The sequence below is a fragment of the Siniperca chuatsi genome, linkage group LG23 (assembly GCF_020085105.1).
Source record: "Siniperca chuatsi isolate FFG_IHB_CAS linkage group LG23, ASM2008510v1, whole genome shotgun sequence".
Taxonomy (NCBI): Eukaryota; Metazoa; Chordata; class Actinopteri; order Centrarchiformes; family Sinipercidae; genus Siniperca; species Siniperca chuatsi.
Window position 1 is genome coordinate 6,014,602 of NC_058064.1, and position 18,837 is coordinate 6,033,438.

At 39.5% G+C, this 18,837-nt stretch overlaps 1 protein-coding gene across 3 annotated transcripts in view; it reads right to left on the reverse strand.

The window, feature by feature from the left end:
- Window positions 1–18,837, reverse strand: part of pawr (PRKC, apoptosis, WT1, regulator) — a 75,293-nt gene that overhangs the window by 15,522 nt on the left and 40,934 nt on the right. For all 3 annotated transcript variants that reach the window (XM_044186691.1, XM_044186692.1, XM_044186693.1), the window contains exons 3-4: window positions 10,570–10,695; window positions 1,668–1,702 (exon numbers count right to left, since the gene is read on the reverse strand). In XM_044186691.1, the coding sequence (XP_044042626.1) occupies window positions 1,668–1,702; window positions 10,570–10,695 (161 nt within the window). The remainder of the gene's footprint in view (window positions 1–1,667; window positions 1,703–10,569; window positions 10,696–18,837) is intronic.

Sequence of the window (18,837 nt, forward strand, 5' to 3'; positions counted from 1 at the left end):
GAGTCAAAACTACACTGGAAACCACAACACACACTCAACCATCTGATTAACACCATGCCTCGCCCTGACACATCCCATTACCTCAAATAGCGAGAAAACATCAAGACAAACTCAATTCAGAGTTGTTTTAAAGATGTAATCAGTAATCCCTAGTAGTCCTCTTGCACAAAATGACCATAATATATGGGTGGGGGCTTGCAAGTGTAGCTGATCAATGCATCCCTCTTTTATCTCAATGGCAGAGATTTCAAGCTTTCTAAATAGGCAGAGCTGGCCCGGGTGTGTTTTGGTTTTGAAAGCTCCAATATCCCAGGCCCCCTAACTATCCAAGATGAGCTACAGTACATATGTAGTTTCTTTTTTCATTTGAAAGATAGAAGGAGCTTCAAACACTGAAAAATGTGTGATACTGAAGAAGTGTTGGGATGTAAGCTAATAAGCCACATAAGCTAATAAGTTAAGTTCTATCAGACATGTTCAAGCCAGACAATATTAAATGCTAGATAATTTAATGGAATTTGATGTGATATGAGACAAGATGGAACACCATGTACCAAGGTTTGTATTAGAGTTCTTTAAATAACATTACAAAAGGAGTTTTTGTGGAGAGCAGGCTGTGCACTCTGTGCAGAGGAATGGCTTGAAAGATAAAGTGACTGATACAGGAGGGTGTTGACAGAAAGGGAGTAAATTAGAGAGAGACACGCATCTATAAAGTTGCTCTATCAGCCATCTTGTGCTGCCTTGCCCACCTGGCAGGTTATCTGTTGCAGAACTACGGAGTGTCCAAGTGTGGCCAGGCCAGCTGATGAGAGCAACAGCCATAATTACATGCCCAGATTGAATGTCAGCTGGTGAACTTGGCTGTTGGGCTTGGCCACAGCTTCACAGTTTGGTTGCAAATAACGCAAAATAAATACACACTGGACACACACAGAGGTTCTCAAAGGACTTCACCACTTATAATGTTGATTGTGTGTTACAGGCTGCATTGTGAGGATTAATCTAATCAATAAATTGCACAATTTTCTTCAAGCATTTGGTCCCTCAACAATTCAGAGGTATACAATGTAAAACATTTAAAATTTGACTATTATTTAATTGATGTTGTAGTATAATAGAAGAAGAATGAAAGAACATTTATTTTGGCCACAATTTTGTGCTCTCTGTCGAAATGTCTACAATAAATTGTATGAAAAAAATAATCTGCGCAGAGGGAGGTGTCTGTCCAAACATCAATCTTCATGGAGGTTGTTTGAAAGTTTGAAAGCCTCTTATCAAATGCCAAAGCAATCTTTACTGAATACAACCACACATTTTAGACTCCAAACCTTTCAAAGCAAATGATTTACTTTCAACACTCCCTGCCAGCTATGGCAGTGAAGTGATGGTCCAAGGTCCAGATGGTGTCCTGTCAACTACTGTTCAAAACAGTCATCTTTCTTGAGCCACAAAAACATGAAAAGAGCAGCACTGATGGAAAAAAAACAACAGTGACGCACAAGAAAAAAGCCCTCAGACCATTTTAGAGGGAATCTGCTCTCGTAATTAATGACTCAAACTGATGTTTCTCATCCCAGCCTCTGTTCCTTCTCTTGACACATTACAAGTGAAGCTGAAGCAGATAAACTCCACTCTCAGTGTCAGGATAATAAAATGAGTCTCACCTCTTGTGGCGGCCGCTTCCAGATCTGGGGGTTTCCTGAAACAAAAAAGGAAAGGAATACTTTCAGTCCAAAAACAATATCTCAAGGGTCTTAACTGCATCGCCAATGCTTTGGAGATTTAAACATTTTTTGAGTAGTGCTGTTAAGACTCTAATTTCAAGTAGTACTGTAATTTAAGAAAAGCAGTATATATCAGAATGAGTTTTGCCTTGAGTTCATTTGCCTTGGGTTGTGTTGGGTCACCAAAGAAGAAAAAACACAAAATCCCATCAACAGGATAAAAGAAATTTATCAGGAGCAGCATTTATAGAAAGCCTTTCGGTTGTGTATGAACGTTTGTGAATAGCAGCTGCTGAGCTGATATATAGATGAGCTTTGTTGCATTTAATAGTTCAGCAAGAGCCCTATAGCCCCAAGTTGTGGAAGGCAATCTTGTTTTGCAACATGGAGGTGCATGTTTATCTTCTTTTCCCATTATTGTATGATCTGAAGGTTGTTTAGATCTATACAGCAGTCATGCTCCAATAAAGTTGCCTTCGGTAAAATAGCTCTTCCCTCAAAAAATGAGGTGCATGTCACAGACGCCGTGAGATGAATACGCATCTCCTCTTTCCTAAGGTCTTGTGCAGTGAAGGGTCTCCGGTTTGACTGAGGAGCCTTGGCTCGGCTACAATCTATCAGTCAGAACTTGGGTTTAGCAGGTGAAGGGAAACGTTGTGCCTGACTCTTAGCATGCACCAGCCTCTCTGTCTCAGTGACATATCATCCATTACCTGTGGGTGAAATCCTGGCCCTCATCTCATCCCTGGCTCAGGCCTGGATGAATTTACTAAGATGGAGGACAGTAAGAGGGCAGTCTGCAGCAGCGCCAGGTCTTACACTAAATAATATCATCTGCACATAAGGCCTGGTTCAAGCAACACCTGGATTTAAGAGCAATTTGATGAATTTTGTTTTAGAAACAGACATTTTCTAGGATTTGGTGTAATCCAACAGCTGCTATTGCTGCACCTGAAAAGCCTGTTCTAGCTGTTCATTCTTTCCCCACAAACTGTCTTATCAGGAATTTAGCTGAAGGCAGGCAGATGGTGCTACTCTACAAGTGTACTGTACTCCAATTCAGACTGGGCCTGAACCCATTAAATTTAATATAGCCTAGGACTTTAACCATGGAGTTGATTTGTCTGAGACTTTTAGAAACTCAAACCCAGGCTGTACATACTGGGGAACAGTAAAGCTTAAGGATTAAGACAAAAATGGAAGGTCAATGTCACACATCTAGGGCTGCAAGTAAAACTTTCATATTCATAATTGTTTCAGTTATTTTCTCAATTAACTAATAGTTTAGTCTGAAAATGTCAGAAAACAGTAAAAAAAACAGTCCTTCACAATTTCCCAGGGTTCTTAAAATTGCTTTTTTTGGTCTGATTTGAGAAGTTGCAATCATGATTACACATTTGTAAAAAGATTTCTGTTGATCGTACTACTATATGCCCGTCCCAGAGTAAATAATTAGGTAAGGGGGAACCAAATCCAGGTTCCCTCTAACAGCCTTCAGTCAATACAGATCACAGTGTAGAAATAAAAAATGCTGTCTAAATGTAAATGTGTGTTTACTCTCTTGCTTCCACAGTCTAGTGTAACTTGAATAAACCAACAGGATTCTTTGTGTATACAACTGACCTGGAAACCCAGCCTGCTGGTTTCCAACAGAAGCCTGACTATGTAGGAAATGACTGTTTCCCCAGAAATTGTAATACAACTTGTATTTAAGATTTAGCATAGTAAGTTTCATATTCAAAGTCTGTTGGCCTACTGACAAGGGTCAGTGGGCTGGATTGATTATTTTCTGAGGTGAAAAAGGGCTGAAATATGAGTCAAAACAACAATATAAGGAAAGGTCACAGCTGTTAACAGACATTGTGAGGCTACTGTATGCCAGTCCTCATTTTGCACATTGTGATATGTGCAGTCAAAACAAAATATATATAGACATTAAAGCTAAAGCAGAGGTTTTATCGCCTGCACCCACTGGCTAGCATGAAAATTTGTGAACCTTTGGGACTGGTATAAATTAAATCCTTATTTCTCCATCGATAGGAAGTGACGAATCAAACTTCAGAACAAGAGAGAACTGCAAAATGTCTCCAAGAGTAATCACAGACTCAGTTGCTCAGTTACAGTGAGGAAAATAAGTATTTGAACACCCTGCTATTTTGCAAGTTCTCCCACCTAGAAATCATGGAGGGGTCTGAAATTGTCATCGTAGGTGCATGTCCACTGTGAGAGACATAATCTAAAAAAAAAAAAAATCCAGAAATCACAATGTATGATTTTTTAACTATTTATTTGTATGATACAGCTGCAAATAAGTATTTGAACACCTGTCTATCAGCTAGAATTCTGACCCTCAAAGACCTGTTAGTCTGCCTTTAAAATGTCCACCTCCACTCCATTTATTATCCTAAATTAGTTACACCTGTTTGAGGTCGTTAGCTGCATAAAGACACCTGTCCACCCATACAATCAGTAAGAATCCAACTACTAACATGGCCAAGAACAAAGAGCTGTCCAAAGACACTAGAGACAAAATTGTACACCTCCACAAGGCTGGAAAGGGCTACGGGGAAATTGCCAAGCAACTTGGTGAAAACAGGTCCACTGTTGGAGCAATCTTTAGAAAATGGAAGAAGCTAAACAGGACTGTCAATCTCCCTCGGACTGGGGCTCCATGCAAGATCTCACCTCGTGGGATCTCAATGATCCTAACAAAGGTGAGAAATCAGCCCAGAACTACACAGGAGGAGCTGGTCAATGACCTGAAAAGAGCTGGGACCACCATTTCCAAGGTTACTGTTGGTAATACACTAAAACGTCATGGTTTGAAATCATGCACGGCACGGAAAGTTCCCCTGCTTAAACCAGCACATGCCCAGGCCCGTCTTAAGTTTGCCAATGACCATTTGGATGATCCAGAGGAGTCATGGGAGAAAGTCATGTGGTCAGATGAGACCAAAATAGAACTTTTTGGTCATAATTCCACTAAACGTGTTTGGAGGAAGAAGAATGATGAGTACCATCCCAAGAACACCATCCCTACTGTGAAGCATGGGGGTGGTAGCATCATGCGGGAGCTCAAACTCTGTGTTTCTCAGCGACAGGCCAGAAACCTGACTGATCTAGAGAAGATCTGTGTGGAGGAGTGGGCCAAAATCCCTCCTGCAGTGTGTGCAAACCTGGTGAAAAACTACAGGAAACGTTTGACCTCTGTAATTGCAAACAAAGGCTACTGTACCAAATATTAACATTGATTTTCTCAGGTGTTCAAATACTTATTTGCAGCTGTATCATACAAATAAATAGTTAAAAAAATCATACATTGTGATTTCTGGATTTTTTTTTTTTTTTTAAGATTATGTCTCTCACAGTGGACATGCACCTACGATGACAATTTCAGACCCCTCCATGATTTCTAGGTGGGAGAACTTGCAAAATAGCAGGGTGTTCAAATACTTATTTTCCTCACTGTATACATGAGCGAGTCTCACTGTGCAGGACTAAATGATTACATTGTTCGTTGTAGGGGAAGTGAAGCAACTAATCAAAGGATTGTCTATGTTTAAATCAGCACTGTAGATGTGTGGTTGGGCTTTGCTGACCTGGCAGTATGAAATTACTGATCATAGAGGTGCTTCTTGAGAATACATACAGTATGTCTTATTTTTGATGTTGACTGCACATTAATATCTTTATTAGAATAAAATAAATTGCTCATCCTAATTGGATTTTTAATGGCCACTAGACACTCTTCAGTGTTAGGTTGCATTGACTACAACTTATTTCAGAAGCACTGTGCTATAAATAAAAGCCCCATATCTGATCTGTTTATAATCACTTGCACTTTGTCAGAATCTCATGCTAATTCATTATTTTGTGCCATAGTCTGAGTACTGCAGACAGTTTCAGTTACACTGAGGCAGCATGGCCACCCTACTGCAGATACATAAATAGAAAATGCCATTTATGTGTCAAACAGGGTTCCACCCTCACTAAGACGTTTCTTTAAGTCCATCCACATCCAAACTTAAAAAAAAACAACAAAAAAACAACTGTCAAATCTCCACTTCTTCCTCCTCTTTTAGTTGGTAAACAACAAAATTTAGAACAGAATTTCAGTCACACAGTCACAATATTATTTATATCAAATAATATATATAACAAGTAATCAATTACAGCAGTATGTGAGACACTCAAAATTCCAATAGCATTACATAAGGTAACATTAAAGACATTTTATATTGTGTTAAGTATTTAATAAGTTGTAAAGGTCTGACTTAAGTACAGTAAAGTGTGCAGTATCAAACAGGTTTTAATTATTCACAGTAGCTTGCAGCCAATCATTCCCTCTATTACTAAGGGACTGAGGATAAACCGATCATCCACATTCCTCTGTGGCTGATACACAGCCGAAAATGAAATCATATTGTGTTTACAGAAAACATCCCAGACTGCATTTGCCACATTACTACTGCACCTTTTGGCAGAGCATCACGGTGTGCAGCTCCTGTCTGGGATTTGAATCTGTGAGACAAGGTCAGTGTAATTCATGTACGACTTCTTCACTGCACACAATACAAGCCTGGGCAACTGTATTTATCATGCTTGAGCTGCACTGACAGCTCCCATAAGCCCAGCTGCAGCGCTCAGAGCTACTAAGAATACAGAGGGACAAATATCAACAATAAAACAAGTACTTTATCACTGAACTCAAGCAGATTACTACCTGATGTGCATTTATGTGTGTATGTGTAAGGAACACTCCATGCCACTTTGAATGTGTGATAAAACACAATGTCTTGCTCGGACATTTACGGCTTGATGGGATCTATGATTTATGTCTTGACAGCTCATTAAATTTAAAAATCTCTAAAGGAATGCCTTCTCAGACCATAAAAAAGTGATCTTTGGCTTTCCATCCAGCCGCTTAACAGTGCAGCGCTCGGAGCATTTCTCTGAACAAAGCTGATAAAGATCACAATTTTACTGGAGACATTCAATAAATTCGACAGAGAGAGAGCGAGAGAGACTCTTCAAATAAGTATGCATGATTGGCATTTAGAAGAAGCAGACAGGCCAAATACATGAACCAGCAAAACTAGACTACTGGAAAGTCTCTATCCTGGGAAAGATCACTGGCAAGTACTGTATATGTTTATATGAAAACATTTGAATTGTTTTCCCATCGCTTATTGCTGCAGTTTCTTTTGACGTCTACATGATGGTCATAATAATGGGCTAACATTGCACCTATTGTTCCTTACTGCTCTATTATTATAGTATAGATCTCTCACACAACTATTAATTAAGATGCCAACCTCACCTAGCTGTCTGAGTATTTGATGCCGGCTCAAAAAATAGATGTCAAAATGCCAACCTGGAACATAAATCGAAGGCTGAAGATGAAAACAAGACTAACCTGCAAACTACTCTGTAAACAGCAGCACAAAGTCATATTAACCTCTTGCCCTTGCTGTGACTGGTACAGCTATTGCATATGTGTTAGTCAAAGGTATTTTCCCCTTTATTTCCCTAAGGTTCTTAAAATTGCACCCATGCAATGCCTGTACCAGAAAAAAATCCAGGCTGCTGAATCTGCAACTGCTCCTTATTTTTTATGTTTATGTTTTGAATGATAACTGAATAAAATATGATTGGCTCTGCTGTAGTGTCCCTGGTTTGCTGTGAACATTTTGTTTAGTTTCTCACCAACTAGCTAAAGTGTTTTTGCTGGTAGCTGTCCTGTTAAAGATAAATAGTGGTGTGGTTTAGTTGGCTTATATAACAGTAATCCTTAAAATCTTGAATCAACAGAGGTGTGAATGTGATCAAATATTGTTTCAGGCAACAAGATGAATTCAGTTCGCTGCTAGCACAGGGGCTGCTGCTCCTGGTTGGAAATGCCATGTGACGGGTAGTGAACAGTTGCCTGTTGTTCAGACAAGATGCTTTGCATCAGCACCATTTTTTGGACTGAAAGGTGCTAATTAAAAATGCAAATGAGGCTTGTTAAAAAGTGCTGGATTGAGATTTGTTTTCCACGAGAGAGAGAGGCAGAGAAAAGACCTAAGCCGCTCTGTTGTGGACCTGGCGCCACATTAAATGCAGATGATCCCGAGGAATGTTCCATATGGTTCTGGCTGCTGGATCACTGAAACAGGTTTCCTTGTAGGACTTGCATACCAGAGGGAGGCCTGATAACCAGGACCACATGCATGCAGAGGGCCTCTCTGACTGGCCATCACTGAGCCTGCACATATCAGATACATGTGTCCTGTCACACAAAGAGAGGAGATGTGTGTCCATGCACAAATACACACACAGAGGGCACACATCTCTATAAGCAGATTTAAATGGAACACAGATCCACAGAAAGAGATGGAAAAAGAACATCATTACAGAATCTAAAACATCTGATAAAATATCCAAGATCCTTTGTGGAGTTTCCATTATGTCTTCAGCAGCTAACACAGACTGTTTACAGCCCTACAGCTCTGAACAGAAGTTGAAGTGAGGTTCTTTTTAAAAACTTTTTGTCCAGATTTCTTGATACCAGCCAAGAGGCCCGACTGGACGCTGTATATCATAACGGGCCTGACATGGCAATTGCTTGTCTCCCCATGATAAATGTGGCTCGGGAGGAACGGCACATTTTTGGGATGCTCTGTCTTTACAGATGTCTACCTGACAGCTCCGTAGTAAATCCACTGACCACACTGGATCTCTCCTTCTCGTTATTTTGCCAGTCTGCCTCCTTATGAGCAAGCTGGCACAGGACCCCCAGTGGAATATAAATGTCAGTTTTATATGAGTGACAGTGAGACATCTAATGGTTAGTTTCTGCATAGCCACATCTGGTCTGCGTTAGGCCTCATGTTGTGATGGTAGGAATACATTCAGCAGGCATGAATGGACATATTCGGTTTCAAATGATGGACTGAGAATCTCTCCTTATAAATGGAAAAACTGTGTGGAAGCTGCAGAAAAAGGATTCTACTGAATTGCTTGTTGTTTGTTTATGCGTTGTCTACCTTATGTAAATAGTTGAATCCTTTGCTTTTTATTTTTTATCCGGGCGACATCTCAGCAGGTGCTGTCACAATCTTCCTGTTAGTGCGGTGTTTGTGTACGTATTTCATACACAAGCCCTCGCTTTGAGTAAACAGCCTCAGACGTTTGCAGCCCAAAACAAAATAAGCCTGCTGATGCATAACAGCCGATCCATCTGGAAAGCAACTCTTAGCTACAAGATTTGTCACTCAGTGGCAGAGCCATTTGATTTGTATTTTTTATTTCTTTCAAATGGCAATTTTTATGTCAATCAGATGATGTTTTACAGAAATACAGCGTGGAGGCTCCAGTTGTTGTTACACAGCTGGATGCTTTTCATATCCTTTGTGTGCTCAATTTCTAATTGGAAATCACTGTGTGTATTTGAAGAGAGTTTGAAATAACATGCGGTACACTGCACTACTGAATATGAACTTCTGTTCTCGACTAAATAAAGACTCAAATTACGAGCGTGTCATTTCTGATTTGGTTTCAATTTTACTAATTCATTTATGTCCTCACTCTACAGACACCTCCTGGTCTTATTTGGAGGAAGAGCAGACTATCTCTGCATGGGTTCACTTTTAATAAATAAACACAAAATGACTTGCCAAGATTAAAATACTCATTTTGTAGACATCACCAGTATCTGACTTGCATTGTTGAGAACCAGACACCTTATACACAAAGCAGATCCTAACACTGGCTTTCAAATGAAGTTGATGAATGTGGCTCTTAACTTTATGCACCTGAGCTGCACAGAGAAACAATGAGCTGTGTGTGATGTAGATGACACTGCTTCTGCTCATGTTTGGGGCTGCAAGTAATTATCTATAATTCTATTGATATTTTGCTTAATTGATTACTCATTTAGTTTGAAAAAAAAAAATGAAAAAGCCCAACCATCCAAAACCCAAAGCTATTCAATTTACAATGATAGAAAGCTGAGAAAACCAGAAAATCCTCACAATTCAGAAGCTGGAGCCAGTGAATATTTGGTATTTTTGCTTGATAAAATTTGTATGATTTATCGATGATCAAAATATTTGTAGATTCCTTTTTAGTCCATCAACTAATAACAATTTATCCCAACACCATTATTGTTACAAGCAAAATCTGTATCTCTATAAAAGTCTCAAGAACAGCAGCTGCATTGTAAATATCTCAAGTTTATGTCACACTTTTTATGTTCAACCAGCTTTAGGAATAAGCAAATTACACCACCAGAAACCAAAGGCCCCAGACTTGTGAGGAACTATCTCTCCAAGTAGCTTTAAGAACATTTTAGGGTGTTTCTTTTTGCTTTTAGCTGATTTCACAGTGATGATGAAATGCCGAGACACCTTTGGGTTTTGCATCACTGTAGCTTTTCACACAAACTCAGCTCCTGAGCTCTCTGGGTGTCTTCTTGAGCAACAGTGCCTCTGTTTGGCAGCACCGATGTATCAATCTGTACACTATTCTGCTCGAGTAAAGTGTGGAGGAAGAGTAGAACATCATATGAGTCTATGGCAGAAAATACAGACTGGAATACACAGGCACTACTGCAGAGACATCATGTCTTTTCTTGGATGTTAGAAGCATTTTTCTGGCTATGAATGACCTCACTATAAACTCTATGTTCACATTAAATTCTTTACCTTCATTGTAATGAGGTGGAGGCTGAAATCTCAGAGACACATATTTCAGAACCTGGGCAAATACCACCAAAACTATCCACATGGTTATATACCACCAGAGGTACAGTATGTGACAAAAGATCTCTCCTCCTTCCTCCTGTCACGTCACTGCTTACCATTAAGTGGCCGGTGGCGGGGTCAGCTGTCATGGCCTCATTCTGGAAAGTGTTGGCCTGAACCAGCTCCTCCTCCTCCCTCCGGTTCATCTCCCCTGTGTTGTCATCATCCAGCTCATCCAGGCTCTGAGAGAAGTAGAAGAGAACGATAGATGAAGAGAGACAACAAGAACAATCATTAGATCAGCCATAGGTACATTTACATGCACACAAGAAACCAAATTTGCAACATGCAAGCTGGGGCTTGCTCATTTTGACACATTTCACTAATCAAAACTTGCATACCAGTCATAAGCATGTGAGAGCCCTGTAGGACGTTAAAAAAAAAAAGCAATCATTCGTGAAATGGGACGCAGCCACGATTTGCTGTGCTAGAAAATCGCTTTTGTGAAACAGACCCAAGGTTACAAAAACCTGTGTTTACATGCAGCTTGTCAGTAATCTAATTTCCTCACTAGCCAGGCCAGCCATATTTTTTAACCTTGGCTGGTTCATTTTAAGTGCATATTTAAGATATTTATTGTAGACTGACAGTGCAGTTAGACCAAACGCTGCAGTTTTTCCTTGTCATGTGAATGTATCGAAAACTACTATTTTTTATTTTAGTGTCAGTTCAGTCTTAGTTTTGATTTTATTATTTTGGATATAACGATGCATGGCCGTGAGTATTGATGTTCCCTTTAATCCCATCACAATTCTGCCTCTGCTACACTTTACAGGCTCTTGTAAAAAAAAAAAATCCTGTAAGAAACTCGCTAGTTACCCTTTAACATGGCCAAGAAATCACTTTTCTCCAACAGAAACCTTGCTGTGCTAATCAGGTTTCTCTAATCCATTACTCTGATTTTAAGAAATCAAGTTTCTCATTTACATGATGTAAAGAAAGGTCCCTGCAGAAAGCCGACAGCAACTTGGTCACTTCAGTGCAACACACTGACAGATGCGTGGTGACAGGTGAGGTCATTCCCACCATAACAGCGATGTTGACCTCTGGCTCAACACAGCCATGGTCTCCTTTTAATCCTCTTAAGACATGATCACATTCACTTCCAGGAATCCCTGAGGAGCTGCAGCTCAAACACTACCACACACTAGAAGGAGTCTAGTCAGGCAACAGGAAGACAGCCTGTTCGGGGGCCTTTCACCTCTTGGGGACAGTCAGAGGGGATTTTTGACCAGTGGAATGTCCCTTGAAAACACAATAAAAGACATGTACAAACATACAGAGTACAAACATCCCTTTGACAGAGGAATGAGGGGGTTTGCTTTCATTATTTAGGCAGAGATTTTGCACATTGCCTGGGAAAACCTCCAACTTTACTCCTTGCAATCTTAGCTTTATCATGAAATATGTGCACTGCCTCAGCTTCCTATTTGCATTACTTTACAGTGAACTGTGGGGCGGAGTTACTGGGTTCATCTGTCGGGAGCGCTGAAGATGCATTGCTTAAACAGAGCTCGACATTAGGATGGATGGTTGGATCGTGACGAGAGACAGAGATCGGGGCCAAACTCCCAGAGGGTCACAATGCAAACCAGTCTTTCCTGTTTCACGCTGCAGGGCGAACAAAAGGTGCCCGCTCAAAAGGCCATTTAGAGGTAAAAATAGCCTTACAAGGTTAACAAGGAATGCAGTCATTTGCAAGGCCTTTCCTGCCAAACCGTTTATCAGTTGTCCTTGGGGAAAACGCCAGCCCCTTTTCTTTTTGACTCTCACTCAAAGTCTAATGCTAGCCCTCTCCTCCTCCTCCTGATGTAACTTGGTGCTCACCAGTCCTCTCTGGTGAAGTTTTGATTTCCATAGTTTGTGGTGTTCTTGCACTATTTAGTACTTTAATAGTATTCATCTATGTACATACCCACACAAGCCTACACATGAAATGTATAGCTGCCAACTTGACAGGGCATCATTTCAATATTAAGACGTAACAATATGTGGGGAAAAAAGTAAAAAAGTAAGTAAAAAAAAAAGAAATTAAACAGAAGTTCGTCTGTGTCAACACATAGTGAATTGTGCAGTGACTAACCACTCTGCTATGCACACAGATGCCTGAAATGTTGAATTGGGAATTTCAAAGTTTATTTTGGAGAGAGATGCAGTCCGTTTTGCCCTCTAGTATTCCAAATTGCTGTGCATTTCTTCTGTTCCAAATAAAGGGAAAAGGGGATCTGCGTGCAACCATATAAGGGATGTTTTTGCTCCTGACACCATAAAAATGAATCTGTTTTATTTTTCTGGCCAATTTCTTACCTTGGACCATGGAAGCAAGCAGATAAGGTGTGGAAGGATGAATGAGTGATGCTTTGACTGATGGTTTGACTTTGATATTTTGAGCAACGTAATCACATTTAATTATTACCAAGGGTCCAAAGCTAAGAGTTACTAAAAATGGGATCTTTAAAAAAAGATTTTGTTAGCACAAATAGTGTCAAAGATACAAAGTACCGTTCTTTGATCATTCTCCTAAAGTTTGTAAATGAAAGTACAGTTTGTACTGGCTGCAGATATTAGCTAACAGATTTACATATTTTGACTGGACACATTGTTTTATTGAAACAAACGATGTTATCTGTGTAAAAAGGGCAGTTTGTGCCGCTACGTGTGGCTTGTTACCCAGCTCTATTTTAACATGTACAAGCATTGTTTATGTTTTTAGAATTTCACCATGAAATAGCCATCTGAATAAAGGTTTATTTATTTAAGGAACTTCTGAGCACTCTGGACCTTTTCATTTCAGGTTATCTAGTGTATATTTCATATTTATGGGAATACTTTGCACCAGTGTGATTGAGATAAAGACAGCTCATCTGCATCACATTTCCAGCTAAGCATCAATCCAGAAAAATGCTATCACATCTGTTTTTCCCCCCATGATGGTCATTTTAAAGTCTTCTACTCACTTAATTTCAATTTTGGTTAGTTGGGTGCATGCTCCCAAGATGCAACTGATTATGCACGAGGGAAGCACATTTTATACCACACCAGGACTTTTAGATTAATTAAAAATATACAAAACAATTCAATATTTTTTAATTACATGATTATTAATCCTGGAAATAAAGTTATGATTAACTGCCCCCTAATGAGCCATAATTTAGGTAAATACAGTAAAATGCAGCCAAAAGTTGATATGTATAACTTGACTGACCAACATTTATTCCTGTGATGATGGTGACATGACAAGTCAAAGAGATAAAAACATGAGTGTGAGCTGAAAAGAAGCAGCCAGATTTCCAGCATCTGCTTCCTGTTTACAGCAGGACCAAGTGTCATGGCCTCACAAGAGTGTTTACTTGAGTAAAACAAGTTAAACACACGTATCCTGGTCTGCTCCAGCCTCAATACCCATGTCCGTCACTCTTCACATGAAGAATTAAAGAAGCTACATCTGGAGCAGAGCTTCACAGTCAGGAATGTCTGTTGTGGTTGGAAACTCTCTCTTTGGGGAAGAAAATGATCAGTCATCTATTCTAAAGCTCTGCTCCTGGCTGTAAATATCTGAACGCATCTGATTCTTTGTCTGCACAACAGCAGGCAGTGTTCTTTAGTTCCCTACTCTGGAATTTGCCTTTTATGTGATTGTGAAAGTGATGCTGCCTCATGGTTAATTTGAGTGAGCTGAGTACATTGTGTGGCAGTAGATCTACAACATTAGACAGAGTATACAAAAAAGGTAAGAAATGATGGGCTGCCAAAGGCTGATGTCACACAAATACTCAGCAGCAAGCACACTAAGACAGGGGTGGATTATACTGAAGAATTTTGCAGATAGTGTACATGTAATTTATTTTTTATGTGAACATCTGACACAGACATATAATAACTAAGTTCTAAAATAAGTATTAAGTAAGAGGTGATGTTCCATATGAATTTCTTCACTATAAAATAAGCTCTGACAAGATAAATAAAGTACATAGAGTTCTTGATAGCAATGAAGGGGTTCTTTTTACAATAATCTTCCCAAACATTTTATAAAAATAATGTGAAGGGAGAAGGAAAACCCAAGAAGGGCTTCGTCATCACATCTAGCTTAATAAAATGTATCAAAGATATGTGTAGATTATTTAAGTCTATGTAAAGATTATGTAATTTAAATTGACCTCTGCTTATATCCTTTCTTTGATTTTAATATGTGCAAATAAATGAAAACTCAAACTCAAAGTGAAACTTGCTGTGCATTCTCCCCCTTATTGCATACATACTTAAAGACAATTGTTTCACACAAGATAATCTTTCAAAATGACTTAGTCTCCACAAAAAACTGTTCAGCTGCACTGACACAATAGAGGCAGTCATAGCTACGTCCATGGCAAACACTTGTGCAGCAATGCAAACATATACAGTAAGATTACCTTTAAGCCTCTAACCAGCAATCAAACGATGTAGGATCAATGAGAACTTACTGAAAAAAATAAACAACAAAAAAAAAACCCATTTCGCATCACTAAAGACGTTTCATCTGTTGTCTTTTTCAATTTTCATTTGAGCTGGAAAAACTGAAGTTCTCTAAAGAACATCAATTAAATATGGAGACCATTTTTATCTCTCATTGACACTGTAGATATTTTGCCTGACAAGTCAGATGACTGAGTACTTTTGAGTTGCCTTATTTTTATTATTACTTATTTGTTTACAGTTTTCTCTTTTTTTCTTAAGATGTATTTTCTCCCGTTATTTTATTTTATTTTCCCTTAATGTGGGCTTTGTTTCGTTCTGTTTTGTTTGTTACCTGAGCTTAAGGCAGGGCAGGGGGTGGGGAGTGTGGGCTCCCAAAAAAAAAAAAAAGAAAAAGTGAGCATCGTGCTTCTGCCTCTTTTTTTGTAAATGTTTATTTTATACTGTTGATGCTCAAAAAAATATATAAAAAAATAAACAAATTACCATACATTGTATTGGCAGTGCATTCATCTATAGTAAATATTTAATACACCCTCTAAAATGTATCATAATCCAAACTAGGATAGCAATATGATCTAAAATGTACATCATGATAAATTGTCCCGATAACAATGACTGTAACAATAAGTATATTTTAATACCAGTATATCCTACTTGGTGCTAGCTTACTTATATGTTTGTCTGGATTCATTATAGTCTGACCAGTTAAAGATAGTAGACTACTGGACTGGACTTTAGGCTGACTGGACATTTGTTTAAATATCAGTGGTTGTAGCTGTTGTAGGTATTTAATTATATGGAATTCAGACTACTTATTGACTGAAAACTGTGATAAGAGTACATTTAAGGCTCATGAATTTGGTTTATTGTCCAGCCCTAACCCAAATACCCCCTCTTCTTCTCAGAGAACCTAGTTAAGATCCAATATGAACATCCATGCTGCATTGTCACCCTGCCAGTGCCCTGTCCACTTAGTCCTCAGATTTATCTCTAAACAAGCAAAGGCCACCTCTGCCGGAGGCACACTCTTATACAGCAGGCTTAATGACTTGTGTGTATTAATCACCTGCCACTCGCCACAGCACAGTGACTTCATTAAGATGATCTATTAGAGAAGAGGAATGCTGGCAAACTGATGCCCAATGTCTTTTAATCAGGACTGCCAGTCATCTCAGACAACAGTACAGACAGACACAGCGCTGCGCTCAGGTATGGCAGAGATCAAAGTGAGGACATCCACCCCGGAGCTGCTGGCTGATTAATGTAACACTACAGACTGCCAAGGTCAGTGTTAGGTCCAGGAGAGGTATGCCAACTCTGAGCTGGAGTGAGACATCATTTGACAGCCTCAAAAAGGCGTGACTGGACCTTAACTGATCTGTGCCAAAAATATTACAGGGAAAACTTATATTTTCTGTCACCTGCTGTGACCTTTATTTAAAAAAAAAAAAGTATTCTTTAATCAAAATATCATCAGTTACTGGTATGTCTAAGCAAAAGGTTTAGATGTGGAAGGTACTCAATGCCTGCACCCATTTTATTTTTGCATGCAAAAAGGAAGCGTGTACTCTACTTTTCTCGAACAAACTTTGAATTTTGCCTGACTTATATTTAACCAGTAGGATGTCTTGAGATCAAAATCTCAAGTTGTGGCCAAAATGGCAGCATAATTATGTTAAACAGACCAACACAGAACCAAGGAAGAAGAGTAACAAAAGGAAGAAAAACATAAAAGGCATTAAACAGATTAAAAACACCATTTTCAGCATTCTCAGCAAAAACTAAAGCTGAACAATTTCAAGATTTACCCCCATTGCATTTAAGATTTATCACCATTCTCGATCCCTGTCTGGTTTCATTCACTCATTTGATCTCAGTCCCAAAACTGCACAACAGGGTTTTTTGTGAGAGGGTTGTTTGGGGACAGAGTTGAGTCAAACAGCGTACAAGACATTCTCAAGAATCAAAGCTTGTATTGGCCACAAAGCCCTGGGTTGCTTTCTTTAAAATTTTGTGTTTATCGAGTGAAAGCCTTGCACTTTTTGGCTTTGAACTTGAAGTCTGCTTGACCCTCATTTTCACTCCAAGTGAGACTATAATATTTTAATCAGCACTCAGCCAGACCTCAAACTGAGCTCGCTTTAGATGGGGGGTGCAGTAAAAAAAAAAAAAATAGAGCTTTTCGACAAACAAACAACAGGGGTCCGGCTGTGATTGTTGACCCAGAGATAGCAGCATCAGCATTCCTCTGAATGTGTCAGACAGAGCCAGAGGCCTGAGGGCAGGCCAGTCGGACTCAGCAGGGCTGGGCAGAGATCTATGACTGTCTGAAAAAACTTTGATACATCTGTGGGAAACAGCCCATGGCGCACTTTAAGTTTACCAAAGTTGTTCTCTGGTCTATAACCTCCACAGTAGGTTGAAACGGAGCAGCACTTACAACCGGGCTTGTAAAGAGTCTGGCTGTGGCTGTGGGTGTGTGTGTGTGAGTTTGTGTGCAGGGTTGAGAGGACAGAGGGGTATTTGCAGCTTTGGGGGGGTTCACTCTGTATAAACGGGACTTTACACTCCAACACCACAGACCTCCACAGACAACCACACAGCCCCTGCTCAGCCCTCTGCTCAGAGATGTCGAGCCTGGCAAGAAGTCTGAAACTAGAGCTAACCGATACATCAGCAGGCCGATGTCAGGCTATTACAGAGATATCAGTGTCCGCATGCATGTTGGCAGATATGCAAAAAGAAGTTTTGCAGCAATACATTTTTTATTGGCAGCATTTGTATGTATATTTGACTTCTCATTTCAAATATAAAATATCAGGGTTTCCCCGCAGCATAGTGTTGCAGAGTCTGGCTCCAATTTTTATTATTCTTAAGTACTGATATTGCTATTGGCCTCAAAAATTCAGTATTGATTAGGTTCTAAAACTGGGTTTATACTTGACGCAGGGGGTTAACGGTGGTCCCACCATAGATGCCTACAGTGTAAGTTTCGATTTATAGTTTACAGTTATATATCACCCAGTCATAGCACCACCGCAACAACAGACAGATGTATCGTACATGATCAGGTCATATTGTACTTTAATTATTTTACACATTATAGAACGCCGTTTTTACAGTCTTTTTCCTTCAGTGTGACACAGAGTAGTAAGCAGAAGATTTGCAGGGGAGATGTCTCCGTTAGATGTGTGTTACTGAAAGGGGAAAACTTGTTCTTACTTACAACTTCCTTAATATTGCGTCTTATCAACAATCTACACTGGCATCAGAAACTTGTAGGAGAAAACACAAGTAGCCCGAGCTGACCAATCACAGTTCTTGTGGTCTCCACGTTGTATCTCTCTAGCCGCATAGCCCCGACATGTAGTTTTCAAGGAGGCGTACATCACCACGTTGTGCCTGTGACCCTCAGCAGACTATAATAGTCTTGAGACTGTGACCCCTCTGTATGGACAAACTGAAAGGCTTTAAGAGTAATGGTAGTTTACCAAGCTTCTATCAACACCACTGGCACTGCACCCAGCTGAATATTAATCCAATGAATCACTGTATCAGTCTGAAAAACAGCAGTACTTTGCCTGTCAACCTAAGGTGCAAAACAATCATTATCAATTCAAACCAGGATCCAGCTGTGAATGAGTTCTGAAGTGCTTACTGAAGGCATTAAAATCAAGAGGCAGGTGAAATTAAGAGTTGCAGGTAAGCAACACTTAATGAGTCAAATAGAAAAACGAAGGGTTACATGACAGGCACTGTAAAACTGTTCAACATTGCTAATGGATGACATTAACTGAATTTGTTTAATGGAATGAAATTATTCAAGATCATGAAAAATTGTGTAATTATATGGTTTTGTCTTGGATCCC